General features: G+C 42.7%; 1 protein-coding gene across 2 annotated transcripts in view; it reads right to left on the reverse strand.

Moving 5' to 3' along the window:
• NALCN (sodium leak channel, non-selective) overlaps window positions 1-18,980 on the reverse strand; it is a 258,283-nt gene that overhangs the window by 211,539 nt on the left and 27,764 nt on the right. For both annotated transcript variants that reach the window (XM_054974072.1, XM_054974070.1), the window contains exons 3-6: window positions 14,651-14,734; window positions 11,755-11,894; window positions 10,598-10,726; window positions 2,703-2,854 (exon numbers count right to left, since the gene is read on the reverse strand). In XM_054974072.1, the coding sequence (XP_054830047.1) occupies window positions 2,703-2,854; window positions 10,598-10,726; window positions 11,755-11,894; window positions 14,651-14,734 (505 nt within the window). The remainder of the gene's footprint in view (window positions 1-2,702; window positions 2,855-10,597; window positions 10,727-11,754; window positions 11,895-14,650; window positions 14,735-18,980) is intronic.

Raw genomic sequence — 18,980 nt, forward strand, 5'->3', positions numbered from 1 at the left:
ACATGGATTTCTGCTTATGCACTGTTAATGACTATTTCTCATATTTTTAAACTTATAGATATTGGACAGTTGTGCAAAAGCGTCTGTAAAGCAACATTTGAGTATGAAATGAAAGGACAAACTACATGAGAGACACTCAGTTGCATGTAGCTCTTCCATTTGACACAATGCAGCAAAAGACTAGTGAGAAAGCCAGAGGCACGCAAACTTCATTTTCTGGCCCAAGCACGTACTGAGCACTGCCTGTTATGGGTCCAAGTGGGTTCCTAGTGGTGCTAGCACTGCCTCAGGGACTTGGATGAAAGAGGCAATATGAGTTCAGGAGACAGTAGGTAGAAGGAGTTTTCCTCCAACTTAAAGGGCTCTTCCTCCAATGGAAAAGACGCTTAAGTTGTAACAAGGGCCGATTCCAGATGGCCAGAAATTGCAGTTTTTCTGCGGAAATAATCGCTTACCGGCCACACGTTCACTTTCGTCTCCATCCGCTTTATCTCGCAGCGTGCCGTGCTGTCCCACTTCCGGATGTTTGCACGGCCAACTGAGGTACCCGGGATTGGTTGTTTCCTCCCCGTCACAGTTGACGTCGGGGGCCTTCATTGGTTTGCATTTTGTTTTTTTGTTTTTTAAAAATTATGTGTTTTGTGCAAATGCGCAAACGCGCAGGTATGCGAATACGCAGCGTCGACATTTGTGCGCTTTTGTGCATTTGTGCGTTTGTGCACATTTGCACAGTTTGATGTGCGCAAACGTGCGACTGCGCAAATGGCGCCCGGTTTAAAAAAAAATTAAGGGAATATTGTTGCCGGCCGGCCGGCAAAGGAAGGAGGGAAAGGGGAGGGCCTCTCCGCGGCGACGAAGTGTCCAGAAGTGTGCAAACCCGCAATACCGCGTTCACACCGTCCGCTTATAGAGCGCAACTGAGCGCCATGGACCGCAGGTAAGCCGGGACGGGAAATTGCGGGTTTTTACGAGTGAGGTCGCTGAAAAAGCGAAAGCACTCGCTCTATTTATGCCCATCTGGAATCGGCGAAGGTTTCTTAGGCTGGAGAAAGGTGTCAAACTTTGTTAAGTGCTATGGTAGGATACAGGGCAATGACGGATGTAGGTTATTCCCATCCCACCTCCAAAGCCACCAGCAGCTTGAAGAAAGACAAGTGCTAGAGGCTACTTATGGATAAGCAAGCGGTAGCTGTGGCCAGGAGTGCCTTTTACCAGTTTCAACTGGTTAGCCAACTACAGCTTTTCCTAGGCAGAAAAGATCTGGCCACTGAAGTGTATGCCCTGGTATTCGGAAACTTCAACTGGTGCAGAATACTTCAGTCCAGATTCTGACTGGAATGGGTCACAGAGACCGTATCAGTCCAGTCTTGGCCCATCTACACTGGCTCCCAATCTGTATCTGACCACAATTCTAGGTGCTGACCTCTAAAGCCCTATATGGCTTGAAGTCAGCATAGCTGAAGGACCACCTACTCCCTTACAAACCTACCCAGCCAGTATGAGGTCCTGCTTCCAGCGGCCCGTCTTGTGAGTTTAGGAGGGTGGCAACCTGGGAGAGGGCCTTCTTGTTCATGGCACCAAGTTTTTCCACAGGGAGACTCATTTGTCCCTTCTATAGCTGTTTTCTGCCAGTGGGTGACTCCTTTGTTTTGTCTTGCATTCTCTCCTCCGTACCCTATGTTTTAATGGCTGTTGTTGTATGTGTTTGGTTTTAGTTGCTTTTGTAGCTTTGGTTTTAGTTGTTTTAATGACGTTCTTTGGTTTGAATGGCTTTGAAGATGTGTTTTTATTATGTATGTTTTTAATCTAACTGCCTTGGCAGGCCTGATGAAGGCAGGAAGGAGGGGTATACATTTTGAAAATAAACGAATAAATAAATAACAGATCTGTGCTTGTCTTTCTCCCGTTTGCTGCTGGTGGGCTCTCGGACCTCCTCCCCTGTCTTGGACCCTGGTGGCTGAGGCATGGCTCTGGGAAGCAATGAGAGGCACAAGCTTAAATTTTGTGCCATGTTGGTGCCCTTGTTGGATTATGGCACCCCAAAATACCACTTGGATCGCCGGATGTCGTGTTAAGGAGAGGCAGCACAACTCTCACCCAGGAACAACAGAAAACATGGTGTCATCCAAAGTGGTGCCCTGCAGGTGCCCCCAAGCCAGGCCAAAGATGATGTGGGGCACATACCTCCTCCCAGCCGATTTGGCATCCCAAGCAGCTGCTTTGCTTGGACATCAAGCTGGCTTTGCTCTTTACCCTCCCTCTAGTGGTAATTACTGCAAAAAATATCCTCTCTCTGTGTTATAGACTTGCATCTCCCCCTCCTTCTTTTCTGAGGGAAAAGCTGTGCGTGTGTATGATGTTCAGTCAGGAGAAAAACACCAAAGGGGGAAAAGATATGGCAGACTGCAGCTTCTGAAGCCACATTTTAGAATAAAGAGTAAAGCTCTGGAGAAAAACTGCATGCAACTGAGCATGAAACGCAGTTTGGTCCTCAGGGTATCAGGAAATCAACGGCACAGACTGATTGCATAGACAATAAGCAATCTGCAATTTGATCACGGGGATGGGGGAAAATCTGTCACAGAGCAGAATAGTCACCACATTAAAGCTCCTTTGCTGTACATTTATGAAATGCCTCTCGATGGTGTCTCCTACATATTTTATAAGGATTTGAAAACCAATGTTAAATCAGATAGACAGACCTATCTCGTTAAAGCCACTGTAGCCAAGCTCTTGCCTGCCCAAGCCCAGTTCTTCAAGGTCCACGCATTTAAAGCCTGGTGGACACTGGTAACCTTCTTCTAACTTTGAACAGTGAGTGTCGGGGATTGCTAAATTATTCCAGGTTATGTTTCTGTTGAGATAAAAAGAGAAGCAGTTAGACCAAATTAAGTAAATACAACAGTTAAGCAGTTGGGCTACAGTTCTGCATTAAAATTACGTATACATAAATTCTACCAGAAAAGGCATCTAGGGCCATTCGGGGGCAGGGGGAGAATCATCTTCCCTAGCATTCAGCAGGAAGCAAAAACAAGAGCTACTAAGAGCTAAGAATTTGCCAGGAAGAAATGTTAACGTGAACAAAATCTTACAAGGACATTCCCAGAGATAGCTTTTAGCTGACCTATTTTCTGTTCACATCACATTCTTTGAGAGAAAGAGAGAGAGGACATTTCCAGTCAGTCATTTTGGTAAGATCTTATTCCATTATCTGTTTAAAATATGGGTAGCCAGAGGAACCAGCATCATTACTGAAGGTGTAATCCTAACATCAGTCACACATGAGCAAGTCCCTTCGATTAGTCTGAAGCTCAAATTGCTATAACCAGTGACAACCCCCTCACATGCAAAGAATCTATTAGTATTGATTAGTGAGGCACTAAGGGGGAAAAAATTAAAACAGAGAAATTATCAGGCTAAAACGCATCTCCGTGTGATATCTCTACTTTAACATATTTAAAGGACTAAAAATAACTCATAAAGTAAGCTATATAATATGGATCAGAGTAATATGCATAATAGTTTAGAAGATGGACTACTGGCTTTCATGCGTGCATACTCAGTATCAGTATAAGCAAACATTTCTATACCTGGGAACGCCCTTCCCTTTCCTAATGTTTTTGGTGCCTCAGAACTCAGTTCGAGGGCCACTGTATGTGCTACTCCTGTTTCAGATTCTTCATGATGTCACAAGGGCATATGATGTCATAAGGCACAAAAGCCAACAGGAGGGAAGGCAGGTAGACTTTGTGATTACATCAAGTGCAAAGCGGCAGGGAAAGGGGCATTTAAACCTGCAGATCAGCTACTTGTCGGGGAGATCCCTGACAAGCAGCTGATCATTTAAACAGCGGGGCTCGGCTGCCCAGCCAGGAGTTCCCCACAGTTTAAATGGCTTGGAGCAGCGGGGAAATGGCTATTTAAAGAGCAGGTAAGGCTTGGCTGGCCAACCGAAAACCACGAACTGGTTCATGAACTTGCCCAGTTTGCGGGAGTTCATGGTTCCTGGTTTGTGAAAATGCCACGAACCACAAACTGCACGGTTCAGCTTTTTTTGCGGTTCGTGCCTATGTCTACTGTAGTGCCAAAATGCATTGTCGTGTCATAAACCTTGTTGTCTCTTTTTTATTTCCTTTGTACGTGAAAGAAGACTGCTTTTGCAGCTGTGCTCTACAAGGAGCCGACTTGTTCCCTCATTTCGAGAACTTTTTCAACAAATAACATGTCAATGTTATTTTTGCATATGTTCATGAGTGAGCCGGTTACGGTAGGAATTTCCTATGTGTTTTTCAGTGCTTTACAGTAACTCTCTGTTTGTGCGATCCATATATTCATAGCAATTCAGCCTAAATATCCAGACGAGCTCTCCCAGTTGCTTTACATAGATGCTGAAAAGCATGGGGGACTAGATGGAAATTTGAGGCACCCCATAGGTCAGAAGCCAAGAGGCAGAGCAGCAGTACCCTAGTACCCACACTCTGAAATCTACCCTCAATGTAGGACTGGAACCACTGCAGAACATCGCCGCTCAATCCCAATCCCAAAAGGTGTTCCAGAAGGATAATATGATCAATGATAACAAAAGCCGCTGAGAGGTCCAGGGGAATTAACAGAGTTGCACTGTTAATGCAGGAGATTGCAGCAAGTCGATCAAAGTAATACAGTGCTGCATTTTGCCTCTATAATATCATCTATATAGTTCTGATCTTCATTTTCTTGACTATTCACGTTGCTGCCCCATACAGAAATATCACAGCAAGCTTTAAGATGAGCTGACAGGTCATAAACGAGAAAGAATGGTTAGCAAGCCAGTTCCCGTGTGTAGAGCAGTCTGATCCGGTTCTCACAGGAATTAACTTTGAGAACCAAGCTCTCCATTTTCATTAAGAACCTGGGGACAACAAGAACTGGGTTTTTTTTAAAAAAAAAATCATTCCCACATGCTCTGAAAGGAGCAACGGCTCAAGAGAATAGAGAAAAGTGAAAAGCTTTAGAATGATCAGAAGAAACTTATCTGATCAAACTGAGATTTAATATAGGACAATACACTGAAGGAGAACAACAGAACATGCAGCTGTTAAAATTAGTCAGCATTACCAGTAACAGAAATACTAAAACAGGCAGAGTAGGGCCTTAAACAAGAAAATTACTTTGAAAAGGTACTATGCACCCTCAATAGCAATAAACATCATTAAATAATAACTCCCAGAGCCATTTTGAGTCAGGAAAACAGCACAGGGGGGAGGCAGGAGCCCCTAGTCCTCACAAGCCGAAGTCTTGATTCAAATCAAGGCTCCACAGATTTGAGAACTTAGTTCCCATGGGAAACTGCTGCAAGTTCTTCTGGCAATCACATGTAAAATGTAAAATGCAGCTTGGTCTTCAAAGGAGTAGCCTTTGAGCCTCACAACAGTCCTGAGAGGCAAGTTAGGCTAAGAGAGATAGCAACATACCCAAGGACACACAAAACGATTAGCAGCAAACAATAGAGCTCTTGTATTTTTAATAAGGTATTTTGGAAAATGCAGATTCTTACGAACGAGGAAGGGATAGTAATAGGTGAACCTGCTAGAATTCCCTCTTCTACGTAAGTATTAAAGTACAGGTAAACAGGTATCTTATGGCACCTTAAAGATTAACAAAAAATTATTCCAGGATGAGACTGAAAATTCTATTTTTTAAAAAGCCAATATTTGCATATACAGTTAGGGATTTAGATGTGAAAATTTCAGCATAAAATTTTATTGGTCTTTAAGGCGCCCCAAGAACTCTGTTTGATTTTTGTTGCAACAGAATAACACAGCTGGAACTATTAGTATGAGGAAGAAGCTTCTCCTGCCTTGCAGATACAGTAATGCTCCCTATAACACTGTGGATATGGTCCTGGAAAGACAGTGCCACATGAAACAGCACTACAGGAGAGACAATTATAAGTTAACACTTCATAATGGGGATGCATTCAGGGTATTTACACATTCTGCATGCTGAGGTGTTCCGCAGTCAGAACTATATGCTGATTGGAGGAGGCGGCAAGAACCAGCTGACTAGCTCTGTGAGGCTCTCATGCTCGAGCATTCTCCTAGTCGCCTTTTGCGCTTCCTTTTGGAATAGCTCCGGCAGCTTTCTCCTTCAGCCTCACAGCTCCTACTGAGGCTTAATTCCTCAGCCTCACAGATTAAGTGGGAGAGGGCCATCCCACCCGTGGCAACACTACACCAACTCTGGCCCTGCTGCATTCACTTCCAGCCAGGCCTGTAAGTGGTCATACTTGCCCTCACGATATTAAGGCTTATGAATATGGCAATATCATATGCCCCTCTGCTCATGTGTTTAAAACATAGACAAGCTGCCTGACTAGGCAGGAGATGGAAAAGTACTGGAATGTGAGAAGTGAAGTACGATTAACTTAGCCCCACACCCAGGAGTTTGTGCATAACCATGGAACAATGGAGGTCTCCAGAAGTACTTAAATGAATCGATTCATACACCCTGCCAATTCTATCCTTTATCCATTCTCCTATTATAGCCTCAACCATCTAGCCATCTTGGGTCAACAAATAATAATTTTACACTTTTAGTTCCTCTCAGGAAGACCAAATCAAACCTTCCTAGTTCATTGTCTCACTGTGGAGACAGTTTCCCAGTCCTTTGTCCCACCCTGGGAAGAACCATTAAAGCATTGTTTTAGGGAAGAGACTCTCAATCCCGCCTCAGGGCATGTTTCACAGTACATCTGACTGTCCTGCCATGTGCTCAGTGTGTGTGTGTTCTGGACCCTCCACATGCCCTCAGATGGCATGTCTGCGCCTTTCTCCCTCTTGCCATGAAGTACTAGACACTGAAGCTGCTCTCCCTCAGACACCTCCAATCTGCTGGACCTGGTAACTATTAAAACCAGCTCTGCAATTCTCTCCAACTTTCCTCTCCATTTTTTCTAGTTAGCTCTGTGTGTGTGCTGTGTGTTTTGTGAGCAATTGATCTGTGGTATTTTAAATAAAAACTCCTTTTTGACTGAGCATCTGCCTGCTTATTGAAAGGGTTCTCTAGAGGAAGGGATCCTCGTATACCCCCCTCTCGCAAGCTTCTCCTTGTTGCTAATTCTCCCTACTCACAAGGAGACCTGTCCTTTGGGTAACAAGACCAACCATGCTGTGGAGCTGCGACAGTAATGAAACAGCGTTACAGGAAGCCACATTTTGGGAGGCATTACTGTAGTCGTTCCATAATCCAATTTACTTTATGGCACAATGGGGACTTGAACCTGGGCTTCCAACATTCAAACCCCATGGGCAATCTACTGGGGAACAGCAGCTGTATTTAATCCCATTTTAAAAAATACAGTAAATATAAAATTATCTTCCTGCCCCATTATATATTACCCCTTACAAGAAGAAAGATGAAGAATGCGGGGGGGGGGGGGATGACAAAGTGTGCTTGGTGATTGTGTGGAAAATATCCACTCACTTCATCAAATGAACTACTTGTGTGAAGAAAGAGACAGAGGGAGAGATCACCTAGTATGATATAGTGTGAAAAAATAGCTACCTCAGAATAAATAAGCAATTATAACAACAAGATAATGAGTGTGAAAACTTCCTGGGAAGAAGAACAGGTTTTAGCTTCCTCTCAAGAGAAAGGCTGAAAAACAATGCAAAAAGCAAATGAACCAATCGTTTTTTTCCCCAAAAACAATCTTGTTAGCAGCTAGTCAGTTCAATTATGCTGATTTCAATGACAAAATTAGTCACTTATCCTATTTAATTTTCATTTTCACCTCATCTCAAAATATAGGAGGGAATCCCGATGTTTAGAAAATCAGAGTGGCGTTTCTGGCAACCAGGGGTAAGCTTTTTCATTTCAGCATGACAACTGGAAGAGTCTAATTGCAGCATACTTCTTTTTAGGCCAGACTGGGAACAGTAAGCACTACAGTAGGGTTGCCAGGTCACCTGAGCCCAAACTGGGGGACTGAGGGGGGAGTTTTGGGTAGGGGGACACACACTCTGGAACACTTCCTTGTCACATGAGGAATGATGTCATTCCCAGAGTGACAAGAAAGTAAAGGCCCCCACATGGGCTGATCTGATAAAAATTTGATAAAAATCAGTCCCCAACACTGTGGGGCTCCTGGTCCCATTCCCCCCCCCACACACACCCCATCGGCCAGGTGAGAGGTGGATCCCTTACCCCCACTGGGGGACTAGGATCTGTACACTACAGACAGATTCCTAAAAACAAGACAATGTGTTTCACAAAGCTGAACTGAGGGCCAAGCTACACATGACGAATGACACTTGAACGGCAAGTGTATTTCTCCCTTTTCACTTGCCCTCCACTCAATCCACTTGCCGTTCAAGTGTCATTCGTCATGTGTAGCTTGGCCCTGAGAGGGTTGCTCTCCACAGACCAGAGGGGAGGCCTGCAAAGCTTGTTATTCACCAATCTGAATGAAACCCACCAGCCAGATGAAGCAACCAGCTTTTTCTCATACTCAGATGAAATGGAGGAGGGGAGAATGATGATGGAAGCTGCTCTGGGTCCCCATTGGGAAAAAGTGGGGTACAAAAAAACCTACATAAATAAAATTCCTGCCAGGGACTACAAAAATCTCAAGCAGCCATCAGGCCGACACACAACTGATAGACAATGGATAATCTGGCAGGTAACGTTAGTTAGGATCTATATGCAAGAGGAATAGAAAAGCCAACTGAAAGCACCTCTTTCCTCTCCTTTTTCAGAAACATATATAGTGATAAGTGAAAAGAGGTGTATTCTGTGTCTAAAACTCTCAGCTGACTCTTTCAGCCTTCTCATTACTTGTTACCTTGTCTTCATGAGGTTTGCTGGAAGGATTTTTCTTTCCTGTTGAAAATTGTTAGGGCCCTAACCACCAAACTGATTCTCTGTCATGCATAGGTGCTTGGGTTGAAATTGCCTCCTTGCACCTGGTTGCCTTAACTCTTTCTCTCATTGACTGAAAAGGCACACTTCCCAGGTATTCCAAAAATACAAGATCTGAACCCAGCTGGAAGGCATACCTCTCTTGTCAGTCAGAGAAGGAAGCTGCCTAGAAAATTCCTAGAGTGAATTGTCTAGTTGAGATAGCTATGCTTAAAGTGCAACCACTAGCCTCCTGGCCCTTCTCCAGGTTGGAGAAGGCACATGGCTCAGGCCATATTTGAAATGATCTGAGAAGCAAAGATTATCAGGAAGAAAACTTTGATCCACAGCTGGATTTTCACATCAGGTACTATGATAATTGCTTATTATTATTATATTTATAGTCTGCCTTTCTCACTGAGATTCAAGGCTTACTGTACTTCTATGCCACTTTTCCTCATTGCTCAAAGTGGTTTACAACAGAAGCAAATTATATCCCCCCTGACTTCCCCACTCCCAGTTCTCATTCTTATAAAAGGTGTTCTGTTCCCTACAACAGCCTGAAAAGGTGTTCCAGGCAGCTGAAATGCTAGTTGATAGCTCATAGCTCTTTCTTTAAAAACATTTTCCTGGATCTGGATTTGGGGGAGAGAAAGAGAAGTGGAATAGAAAGAAATGAAGGAAAGCCAAACGTGGTGGGGAGGAGCAGAATGGAACCCCATACTAATGAAAACCTGGGTGTTTACCGATCCTCCTAATCCTCCAACACCATGGCTGTTATTGTAGCTGTGGAAAACCCCTTCATTTGAATGAAGGCAGCTAGTCACAGCTCCTGCCCTATAACAGTCCCACCCATTTCAGAAAAGCATGGTGAGTGCCAGAAGTACCAGCGAGCACCACAGTGCCATGTTGGGGATCACTGATCTAGGGACTCAGCCCATCTGGAGTACTTATCTAGAAGAGCTGCTGATGCTAAGCACTCAGCATGGTCCCACGGGCTGGGCTCTGTATCACATAAATTTGCAATGAGTATTCCAAAATAGCTGAAAGTGAGTTAATGGGAGTTCCAGACTTATTCGAGCATCCAGAGCTGTTGTTCTTAGCATTCTATGCTATAGACTGGGGTAAGGAAAGAATCGGTGTCTTTCGTTCAGTCTGGGCAACTAGCTTCTGATTTCTGAAGCAGAGGAAAATGTGACTTCTTGAGAGATGTACGAAACCCATCCCAAGCACAATGGGAAGGGGCCTTCAATCATCTAATTCAAAGCAGTGGATACCTGCAGCAATCCCAGATGCTCGGATAAATTTGCTACCCAGGCTGGGAAAAATAGGAAGGGTGATCATTCTTGGGTACATTAGCCCATCCTAACATGCAGTGTCAAGAAAGACTCACTCTGTACCATGGAGGCCACAGCCTGCAGGAAGACTCTGGATGTTCTCAAGAAAATGCATTTCATACACAGGTGAACTGTAATTGCCTTCTTACAAATGGTGCACAGAGGGTAGGTTTGCTGGAAAATGGAAAATTCCCACTAGTCAATCAGATGTTTCAGGACACCCTTAAATTTTCAAGCCAAATTCTACTTTTAGAGGAATTCGGCAGTAGACCCCATTTCTTGCTTGACAGACTTCTTCAGCACAGTAATTAACCTCACCTTAGCCCAATATGGAAGAACATTTGAAATAAAGTGAGAGGAATCCTGATTTTTATACTTACCCTGTTTCTGTATCATTTGTTACACAATGAAACGTGAAAGGTCCAAACATCTGGACCCCCAGAATTCCATACAAAAGAAGAAAGAACAGCAGGAATATTGAAACACTCCAAATCTGTTCACCTGAACGCCTAAGGGGGAAAAAATCTGTAAGTGAAAACAGTATACATCACATGCACATTTAGTAAGAAATAGTTTAGAGAAACCACATATTTCTATTTATTATTTGTTTCTAAAATACTAGGCTCTGTACAAAACAATTCAAGACAGGCCAAGACAGGGGGCTTATAATCTGATTTGTTAAATCAATGAAAGGGAGACTCCACGGCAGAGGAGGCAGGTAGGTGTCAGATTTTTTTTTAAAGGCAGCAGAGAAAAATCTACAGCTTCAAGAGAAATTGTGTGGACTGTGTAAAACAAATGAGATACAAAAGTGTATTTATTGTGCAAAATCCCCCTTGTCACTCAAAAACAAAGAAAACTAATGTGCAATAGTAGCCAATAATAAATGGGAACTTTGGCTTCTGATGATCTAGATTATAGCAACCCAGAACTAGTTGGACTGTTTGATCCTAAAAGAAAAAAAATTAAAACTTTTTTAAAAAATCCCCTTCTCAAAATATGTTGGAGAGATCAATACTTTTTAAAAGCCCCTGTGTCATATTTTCAGTCATTAACAATGTGTAACACGTTGATTTGAAATTAAGTAACTCATGATTATATGATTAAGCAGGGCTTTTTTCTGGGAAAAGAGGTGGTGGAACTCAGTGGTGGAACTCAAGACCGCACATTGACATCACTTTGGGTTAGCTGGAACAAGGGGGGAGTTTTTTAAAGTTTAAATTGCCCTCGGCGAAAATGGTCATATGGCCATTTTTTAAAGCCCCGCTGAGCGGTGCGGAAGGCAATCCAAACCCCCTGTCTGGAGATCAGGGTGCGGGGCCACCAGCCATGTGACCATTTTTAAGAGGTGCCAGAACTCCGTTCCACTGCGTTCCCGCTGGAAAAAAGTCCTGCTTAATCATATAATCATGCATATAATCATGCTTAAGATAAAAACAATAATAAATGGTACTTTTTCCCATTGGTATACTTAACATACACATGCTTAGATTTGGCAAAACACCACATTAGAACAAAAGATAAATGAACAACTTACTTTAAAATGTTGGTTATCCGGGTTCTGGGCAGCTCAAAACGGAAATAAATTCGGAATGCTCGAATCATAATAAGAGGCCTCGGGATTCTCAGCATGCCCCAAGGTGACATCTGATCAACAATCTCAGCAATTTCAAACACCTATGGGGAAAAAGTAGCAGCCTGAATAGCCCTGAGGTCAGAACTTGGAAGCTAAGCAGGACTGGCCACGGTTAATATTTAGATGGAAGATCACTAAGGAAGTCCGGGGCTGCTATGCCAAGGAAGACAAAGGCAAACCACCTCTGTTCATCTCTTGCCTTGAAAACCTGATCTGGGGTCTCCGTAAGTCAGTACTTGACAGTACTTAATTATGGGGGGGGGGGGGAATGAATACCTTTTCCCATTGAATTTTCCTGATCAAAAGATTATGATTTTTTAAAAAATCAATATTGAAGTCAGGGATGCAAAATAATCTTCAAATGGGTAATTTGTATCCAGCCACTGCCAGTGATTTCAACAGGTTCCTCCTCCTTACTGCAGCCTTCTGACCCACGCAGCAGCTTGTCTATGCAGGTCCTGCAACCTAAGGAATAATCCTCTCATTGGTCAAAGGAGTTGCAGGAGAGAGAGGAATGCAGGAAAAATCTGTGCCCCTTCCAATAGCAGTTCACTGAATACAAGCAATGTATTTTTCAGTAGACATCTTTCAGTACTCATGCTTAAGTAAAGGTTGATTTCTACAATTTTAAAGAATACTTTTAACAATACCGTAGAAATGAATGTTGTGATTCAGATAAATTAACCTTGAAATCATCAAGCATCAGTTCTTTTCATTTATGGAATTTAAATCCGAAACAGAAATTTCCACTTATCTGACAGAAAAGGAAAAAAACCCTACATAATAGAAACCATATAGACATTGGGTTGGATCCAGATTAAATCTTCCATCAGCAGAACAGAATTTTCCTTCCTCCCCCTGCAGCCTGCTGGACTGCTGGGGATAGGGAACCCCGTAACAATATGAAGAAAGTTTTGCAGAGGCATAAGGAAATTAGTGTTGTAAAGAAACTCGTGTATTTAATTCATGTCTTGTTCAGTTCAAACATTCTGGTTCAGGCTTTTGAGACTTTTTTTTTCCTTTTGGGAGACCAAGGCTGGTTGGCCATAAGCTACCTAATTATTTGTTCTTTGAATCAAGCCTGCAACGTGGCCAGCTTACAGGGTTGGTTTTGCCTGTTAGCACCCAGAAGGTTTGAGGCTTGCCTCTTGGCCATAAGCTGTGGGTTAGAAACAGGCTGGTGGCAGCTTGCTATCCTAGCTAATGAGGCTTCCCTTGCCCTTTGACACTGTCTTAGGTAACCGACAGCCCCCTGGGGATCCAGGCAGTCTTGTCGGGAACCTTTATGAGTGTAAACTGCCAAGTTAGTCCACTTCCAACCCATTCTATTGAAATGAGGATGCAGTTATATTCAAACAGATCCTTCTTGGGTACTAACTATGGCTTCATACAGCAACTGGCACAGGGTCCAATGAAGCTCTCCTCCGCCCTCCCTCATTTTCAAGCCTAGGCCCTGGTCTGAAGAGGAAGAGCTGGATGAGGGACTGAGAAGCCTGCTGGTTCGCTGCGCTGGATAATGACTGCATACTATTTACTACATTGAACTCAAGCTGAGTGGGAGTGCCAAATAGCTCTGCCGGGTGGAGGGTTTGCACCCTTTGAATGTTTGGTAAGTATATTAATTTGGGCATGTAAATATAATCTTGATGTTTTGTGTATGAGTTGTTTCAGAGAGATCCAGTTTGCTCTAAGTGATTAAAAATATTAATCTGAAAAGAAATTCAGATTTGAAAACCTTGTACAGATTGAAAATAAACACATTTAGCACATACAGCCAAAATTTCTCAGATACGCGGTCAGGAAACAGAACGCATTTGTGGTGCTTGCAGAAAGCAATGCCAGAATTTAGCATCTTTTTCTTTTCTTTTTGGTCACCCACTGTAAAAATCAGGAAAAGCACCTTCTGCTTAAAAGTACTCTCCAACAGAAGACCAAAATATAGCTGGATGTCTCAGGGACTGTAGGTGGCTGTTTACTCCTATCAGGAAACATGATCTTGCCGTTTTGCTCAAAATGGAGGACAGAAGACTGATGTAAGCTGCTTGGGAACCCCATTGGGGAGATATAAATGAACTTTTAAAAAATTAATTAAAGATTAAAATTAATTTGCTGTGAAAACAATTGTTGCGAAAATAAGGAAATTGCAGTAGAATAATGAAAGAGGCAATGGAAATGAGGAGAGGACCGCACACCTTTGCCCCACAAAGACCATTACCCAGACCTAGAGAATACCTTCCTTTTTGGCCTGACTCTGAGGAATAAGATCCAGACTGAGGGCCAAGCTACACATGACGAATGACACTTGAACGGCAAGTGTATTTCTCTCTGTTCACTTGCCCTCCACTCAATCCACTTGCCGTTCAAGTGTCATTCGTCATGTGTAGCTTGGCCCTGGGGGATATATGTTGCCTACAAGAAAGGAAGTCTCACCAAGGAAAATCCCAGATAGAGTTACTCTATCATTGCCTTCCACTAGAGGTTGTTCGGTTTTGTTCAGCATTCCCTCACTGACCCTCCTTCCATTTTATCTGTTTTGTTTAGCTGAGTTTTCAATATGTATTTTTAAAGTTTAATATTTTTGATTGTTTACTGCCTTGGTGACCTTAAGTTCACTGGAAAGGCCGCAGCAGCATAAAACTGTTTTAAATAATAATAAAATTACACCAATCTAAGACCATTAAGTTCGATAACTCTCCGTAGAGATTGCACTGTCTTAAGAAATTTTTTTAAGCAGAACCCAGGACTTAGATGGAATGTAAATTGAATTTTAGCATTCTTCGTAATGCAATATAATTACCTGTAAAACTAATGATACCCAAAGACAAAAAACCATGAATCCATCAAATACACACCAGCGGTCCTTCACATAAGAGCTATCCCCCTAAAAAGAAAAAAGAAAAATCAATACAGGCTGCTCAGCAGTCTTTAACGGCTAACATTAAATGAAGTAATCAGAGACAAAAAAAAACTTCACTAGTATTTCAATACAATGAAGCAATAATATTCTATTATTTAAAATTATAATTTTAACAGGTTAAAATTCGTTCATTTAAGTGATTGAATAGTGTATCCCAAGACAGGAAGTTGCAAGTTTAGTTTCTAGGAAGGAGCTCCCATCAGTTTTTCACAAACAACCACTTATACAGACCAAACAATTTATAATAAGAATAACAACAGTGTGCTTATATACCACCCTTCTGGGCAAATTAGTGCCATGCTTAGAGCAGTGAACAAAGTGAGAGTTATTATTATTGCCACAATACTGATGAGCTGAGACTGAGACGAATGGCTTACCGAAGGCCACCTGCTGAGCTCATGGCAGTAGTGGGAGTTAAACTAGCAGAATGCTGATTTGCAGCCCAGCCACTTAATAACTATGCTACAACAGCTCTTATGCCCTACATGAAGGGTCTGCACTCTCCCTGAGCCTGTGGGCACTTTTTGAATTTTGAAAATAGGGAGTGAGCCCTATCACAAAATGGCTGCCATGAAGTGCTGGGGCCAACCAATCACAAAAGACTAAAAGTTTGCAAGCTATTGTTGAAGGCAGTTATTTCTAAATGGGCACCCCCTACAGACAGAAACGTGATGCCTGTGGAGCTCTTCTGAAGTACTAGAAGAAGGAAGAGGAAAGCCAGGACTATTTATTTGTTTGGGGGAAGAGAAACTTTAAAGAAGCCAATCGCTGCCAAGAAACCCATTGGTGGGCAGCATGATGCCCATAGGCACCACTTGGGGGAACACTGCCATACATGCTGCCATCTGATTGTGGCTCACAAGGGCCTGTGACCATTTGCTATAGATTTCAAAAGCCAGTATTTATAAGCTATAACCTTCCACGTCTTGATGATTTTGTGGCAATACATCTGGAGTAGAGGCGTGCTCTGGATATACCAAGACACAGGAAAAGAACATTGTCCACTATCTTCTTTTTCCCTAGCTTATGCTGTACATAGCTCTTTATGGCCCATATCTCTCCCTCCCACACGTATGCTCTAGATGTTTCTTCAGCAAGCAAAAGAACAACAAAAGGATTTATATAGGTGTTGATATATTACTCAAATAAAGGTATGTCAGTAATCTCCAGGAATTCCAGTATACCAATATCTGATTAATCAGTGATCTAGATATGAATTAGGGGTGTGCATTCCAAAAATTTTCACTTTAATAATTTCATTTCAGTATTTCAGAAAAGGTATTATTACTGCTACCCAGAAATTTCAGGGGTATTGATACTATACTATACTCGATTTTGAGAAATTGGGGGGGGGGTGAGGAATATTGGGCATTGGTAAGTATGGCATGCAGACTGCAGAGGCCAGGTCTATTGCCACTGTTTTCAATGAAAGCTGAAATAACCCAGAACTCCCCCCCCCCCGCCAAAGAAAATGTCAGGGCAGAAATTTGAGGAATCCCAGAATGTCAGAGTGCCTTTTGCCATCTTGGAGGTCCCCAAGCCGAAACAAAACAGTAAATGACAGGTACAATTTCAGCTCAGAAATATCCAAATCTACACCTCTAATATGAATCCTTCCTTTATTAGCAATGATGTTGGAGAATGCCCCAAAATGTAAATTGTTAACAGTCTTTACTGGAATTTCAGGTACTACTGAATTCAAAACAGCTCGGAGCTGGTTCAAGAACAATTCACACAACTTTTTAAATCTGGGTATAAAAATATCCAAATATAAACACAAACAAGTTCCTTTCAGGTGTTATGTTACATGTAACAGGCAACCTACAACTGCACTAAGGATGTACACACTCTCCAAAAAATCAGGAAATTTGTATTCGGTATTCTGCAAAATTCTGAATTCTGGGAATACCGAATCGATTCTCTAATTTGGTTCAGCTATATTAGAGAAATTCAGTTTAATTTGGCCATTATTCCCTATGGGAAAATCGGAGGCTATCTGGGATGCTGGGTGGAGTCATTTTTCATGAAACCTTCAGCAAATTTGCAGGGAACCTACTCTTGACTGTCCTCTAAAGACCCCTCCCCCGCAAGTTTCAGGAAGACTGGACTCTGCAGCCAATTCTATGGTCCTCCAAAGAAGGTGATGCCAGCCAATCCATTGTTTCCTACGGGAAAAAAGGTCAAAGCTGATTCCCGCTGCAGAAACACACTGGGGCAAGTCTGCCATGGCCAAGGGACATTCTTGAATGCTCATCCCAGAGAAATCCCTACAGAAGCAAACTGAAGCATGGGAATGGAATCCTCCCAGAACCATAGAGAGGCAATGGGACCAACATTACACCAGAGAATTACACCCATTCCGCCAAAACCAAACTGAACCAAGGGATACCATTGCAACTTAATCCAACATAAATAAAATGAAGCAAGAGAATGGAATCCCCTCAGAACCAAAGTGAAGCAACGGGACCAACATCACACCAGAGTATCGCGCCCATTCCATCCAAACCAAACTGAAGCAAGAGATACTGTGACAATTGAGCCATCAGAACCAGCGTCATTCACAGCAGCCAGGCACTGGGTTCAGCCAGTGGGGGAATACCACAGAACAGAACCAAGCCGTGCCCAGCCATAAGCACAAGACATTCCCTTGTTTCAGTTTTCTTCTCTTGAGCTAAGTTGCAGCCTCAGGGCCAGGCTACAAGTGACAAATGACACCGGTTGGACACTTGTCAGCTTCCCTCAAGTTCTGATGGGAAATGTAGCCATCCTGGTTTTACAGCTTGGCTCTCCGACTGCTGTCCAATGAACTTTTCAACTGTCACTTGTCCAACATTCCACCAAGGTGCCTACATTTCCCATCAAAACTTGAGGGAAGCTGACAAGTGTCCAACCTGTGTCATTTGTCACTTGTAGCCTGGCTGTCAGTTCCAAGCAGGAGAGAGTTTAACTCTTCAACCTCCACTCAATTTAGGTATTCAAAACTGGCTACCCCATTTTAAAAAAAAAATAACAACAACAACAACAACATTTGATTTATACACTGCCCTTCAGGACAACTTAACGCCCACTCAGAGCAGTTTACAAAGTGCGCTATTATTATCCTCATGACAATCACCCTGTGAGGTAGGTGCGGCTGAGAGAGCTCCGAGAAGCTGTGACTGACCCAAGGTCACCCAGCTGGCTTCAAGTGGAGGAATGGGGAATAAAACCCGGCTCTCCATATTAGAATCCCACACTCTTAACCACTACACCAAACTGCTCTTTACATGCATGTCATTTTTCCCTTTAAAACAATAATAAAGAACTGGGAAACCTTTCAATTAGCAAAGCCAAATGGAGGTTGACGGGTTAAACTCCCTATCCCTTTGTAACATTGCTCCAAGATAAATTGAGACAGTATGGATCTACAATTTGCAGACCAGTTCTGTACGAGTTTGGAGTTTATAGATGGCAGAGATGCAAATTCATCATCTGTATTTTTGATCCCAAGCTGGCTATAACTTGGGACATGTGGGTGATAAACAGAACTTGTTCCTTGACCCAGAAGCTGGGGTCACCAAGGACAGATGTCACACCCACAAAAGTGATGTTCTCAAGTGGAGAATTTATTTACTGTCATCTGAGTGACTGGTAGCCATTTGTTCTTTTGATGAAAATAATAGCTCTGCACTTGGAGAGGACAAACAGGGTTGAAACCTGCTCATTGTGACTAATGTTGGGTAGCCTGAACTTCATCAGGAGGGGTCCCATGGAGAAAGTGTAATGTATCTTTATGCACAGAGGGCACCCCAGGGTTCTCAAAAATATGAGCTTTTCCTTTATATATATGTACCCATAGCAATAATTGACTTTTTTGCTAGCAGATACTATGAGAGAGAACATGCAGCCAGAGAAAATATCTTGTTCAAAACTTAATCTCTCAAAATTCATTTCCACTCATTCCCCAGTTACTTTGGAAATTGACCGACAGCAGGACAGGGTGCCAAAGGGTGTCACAAAGGCCAAAAATATATATTTTTGGACTCTGTTAAAAATTATACAGCAAGATCGGGCAGAAGACTCCCATAACCGCATGTACGGGATTGAGAGATAATGAACATTGGAACCATTATGGAAATAGAAAGATGTAGGTGACAATATGTAGAAGGAGCATTGTAACCTCCCCCCCTCCCCAACATACGGACCTTTGGGAGGGAACTAGTAGGGGGGG

The sequence above is a fragment of the Eublepharis macularius genome, chromosome 3 (assembly GCF_028583425.1).
Source record: "Eublepharis macularius isolate TG4126 chromosome 3, MPM_Emac_v1.0, whole genome shotgun sequence".
Taxonomy (NCBI): Eukaryota; Metazoa; Chordata; class Lepidosauria; order Squamata; family Eublepharidae; genus Eublepharis; species Eublepharis macularius.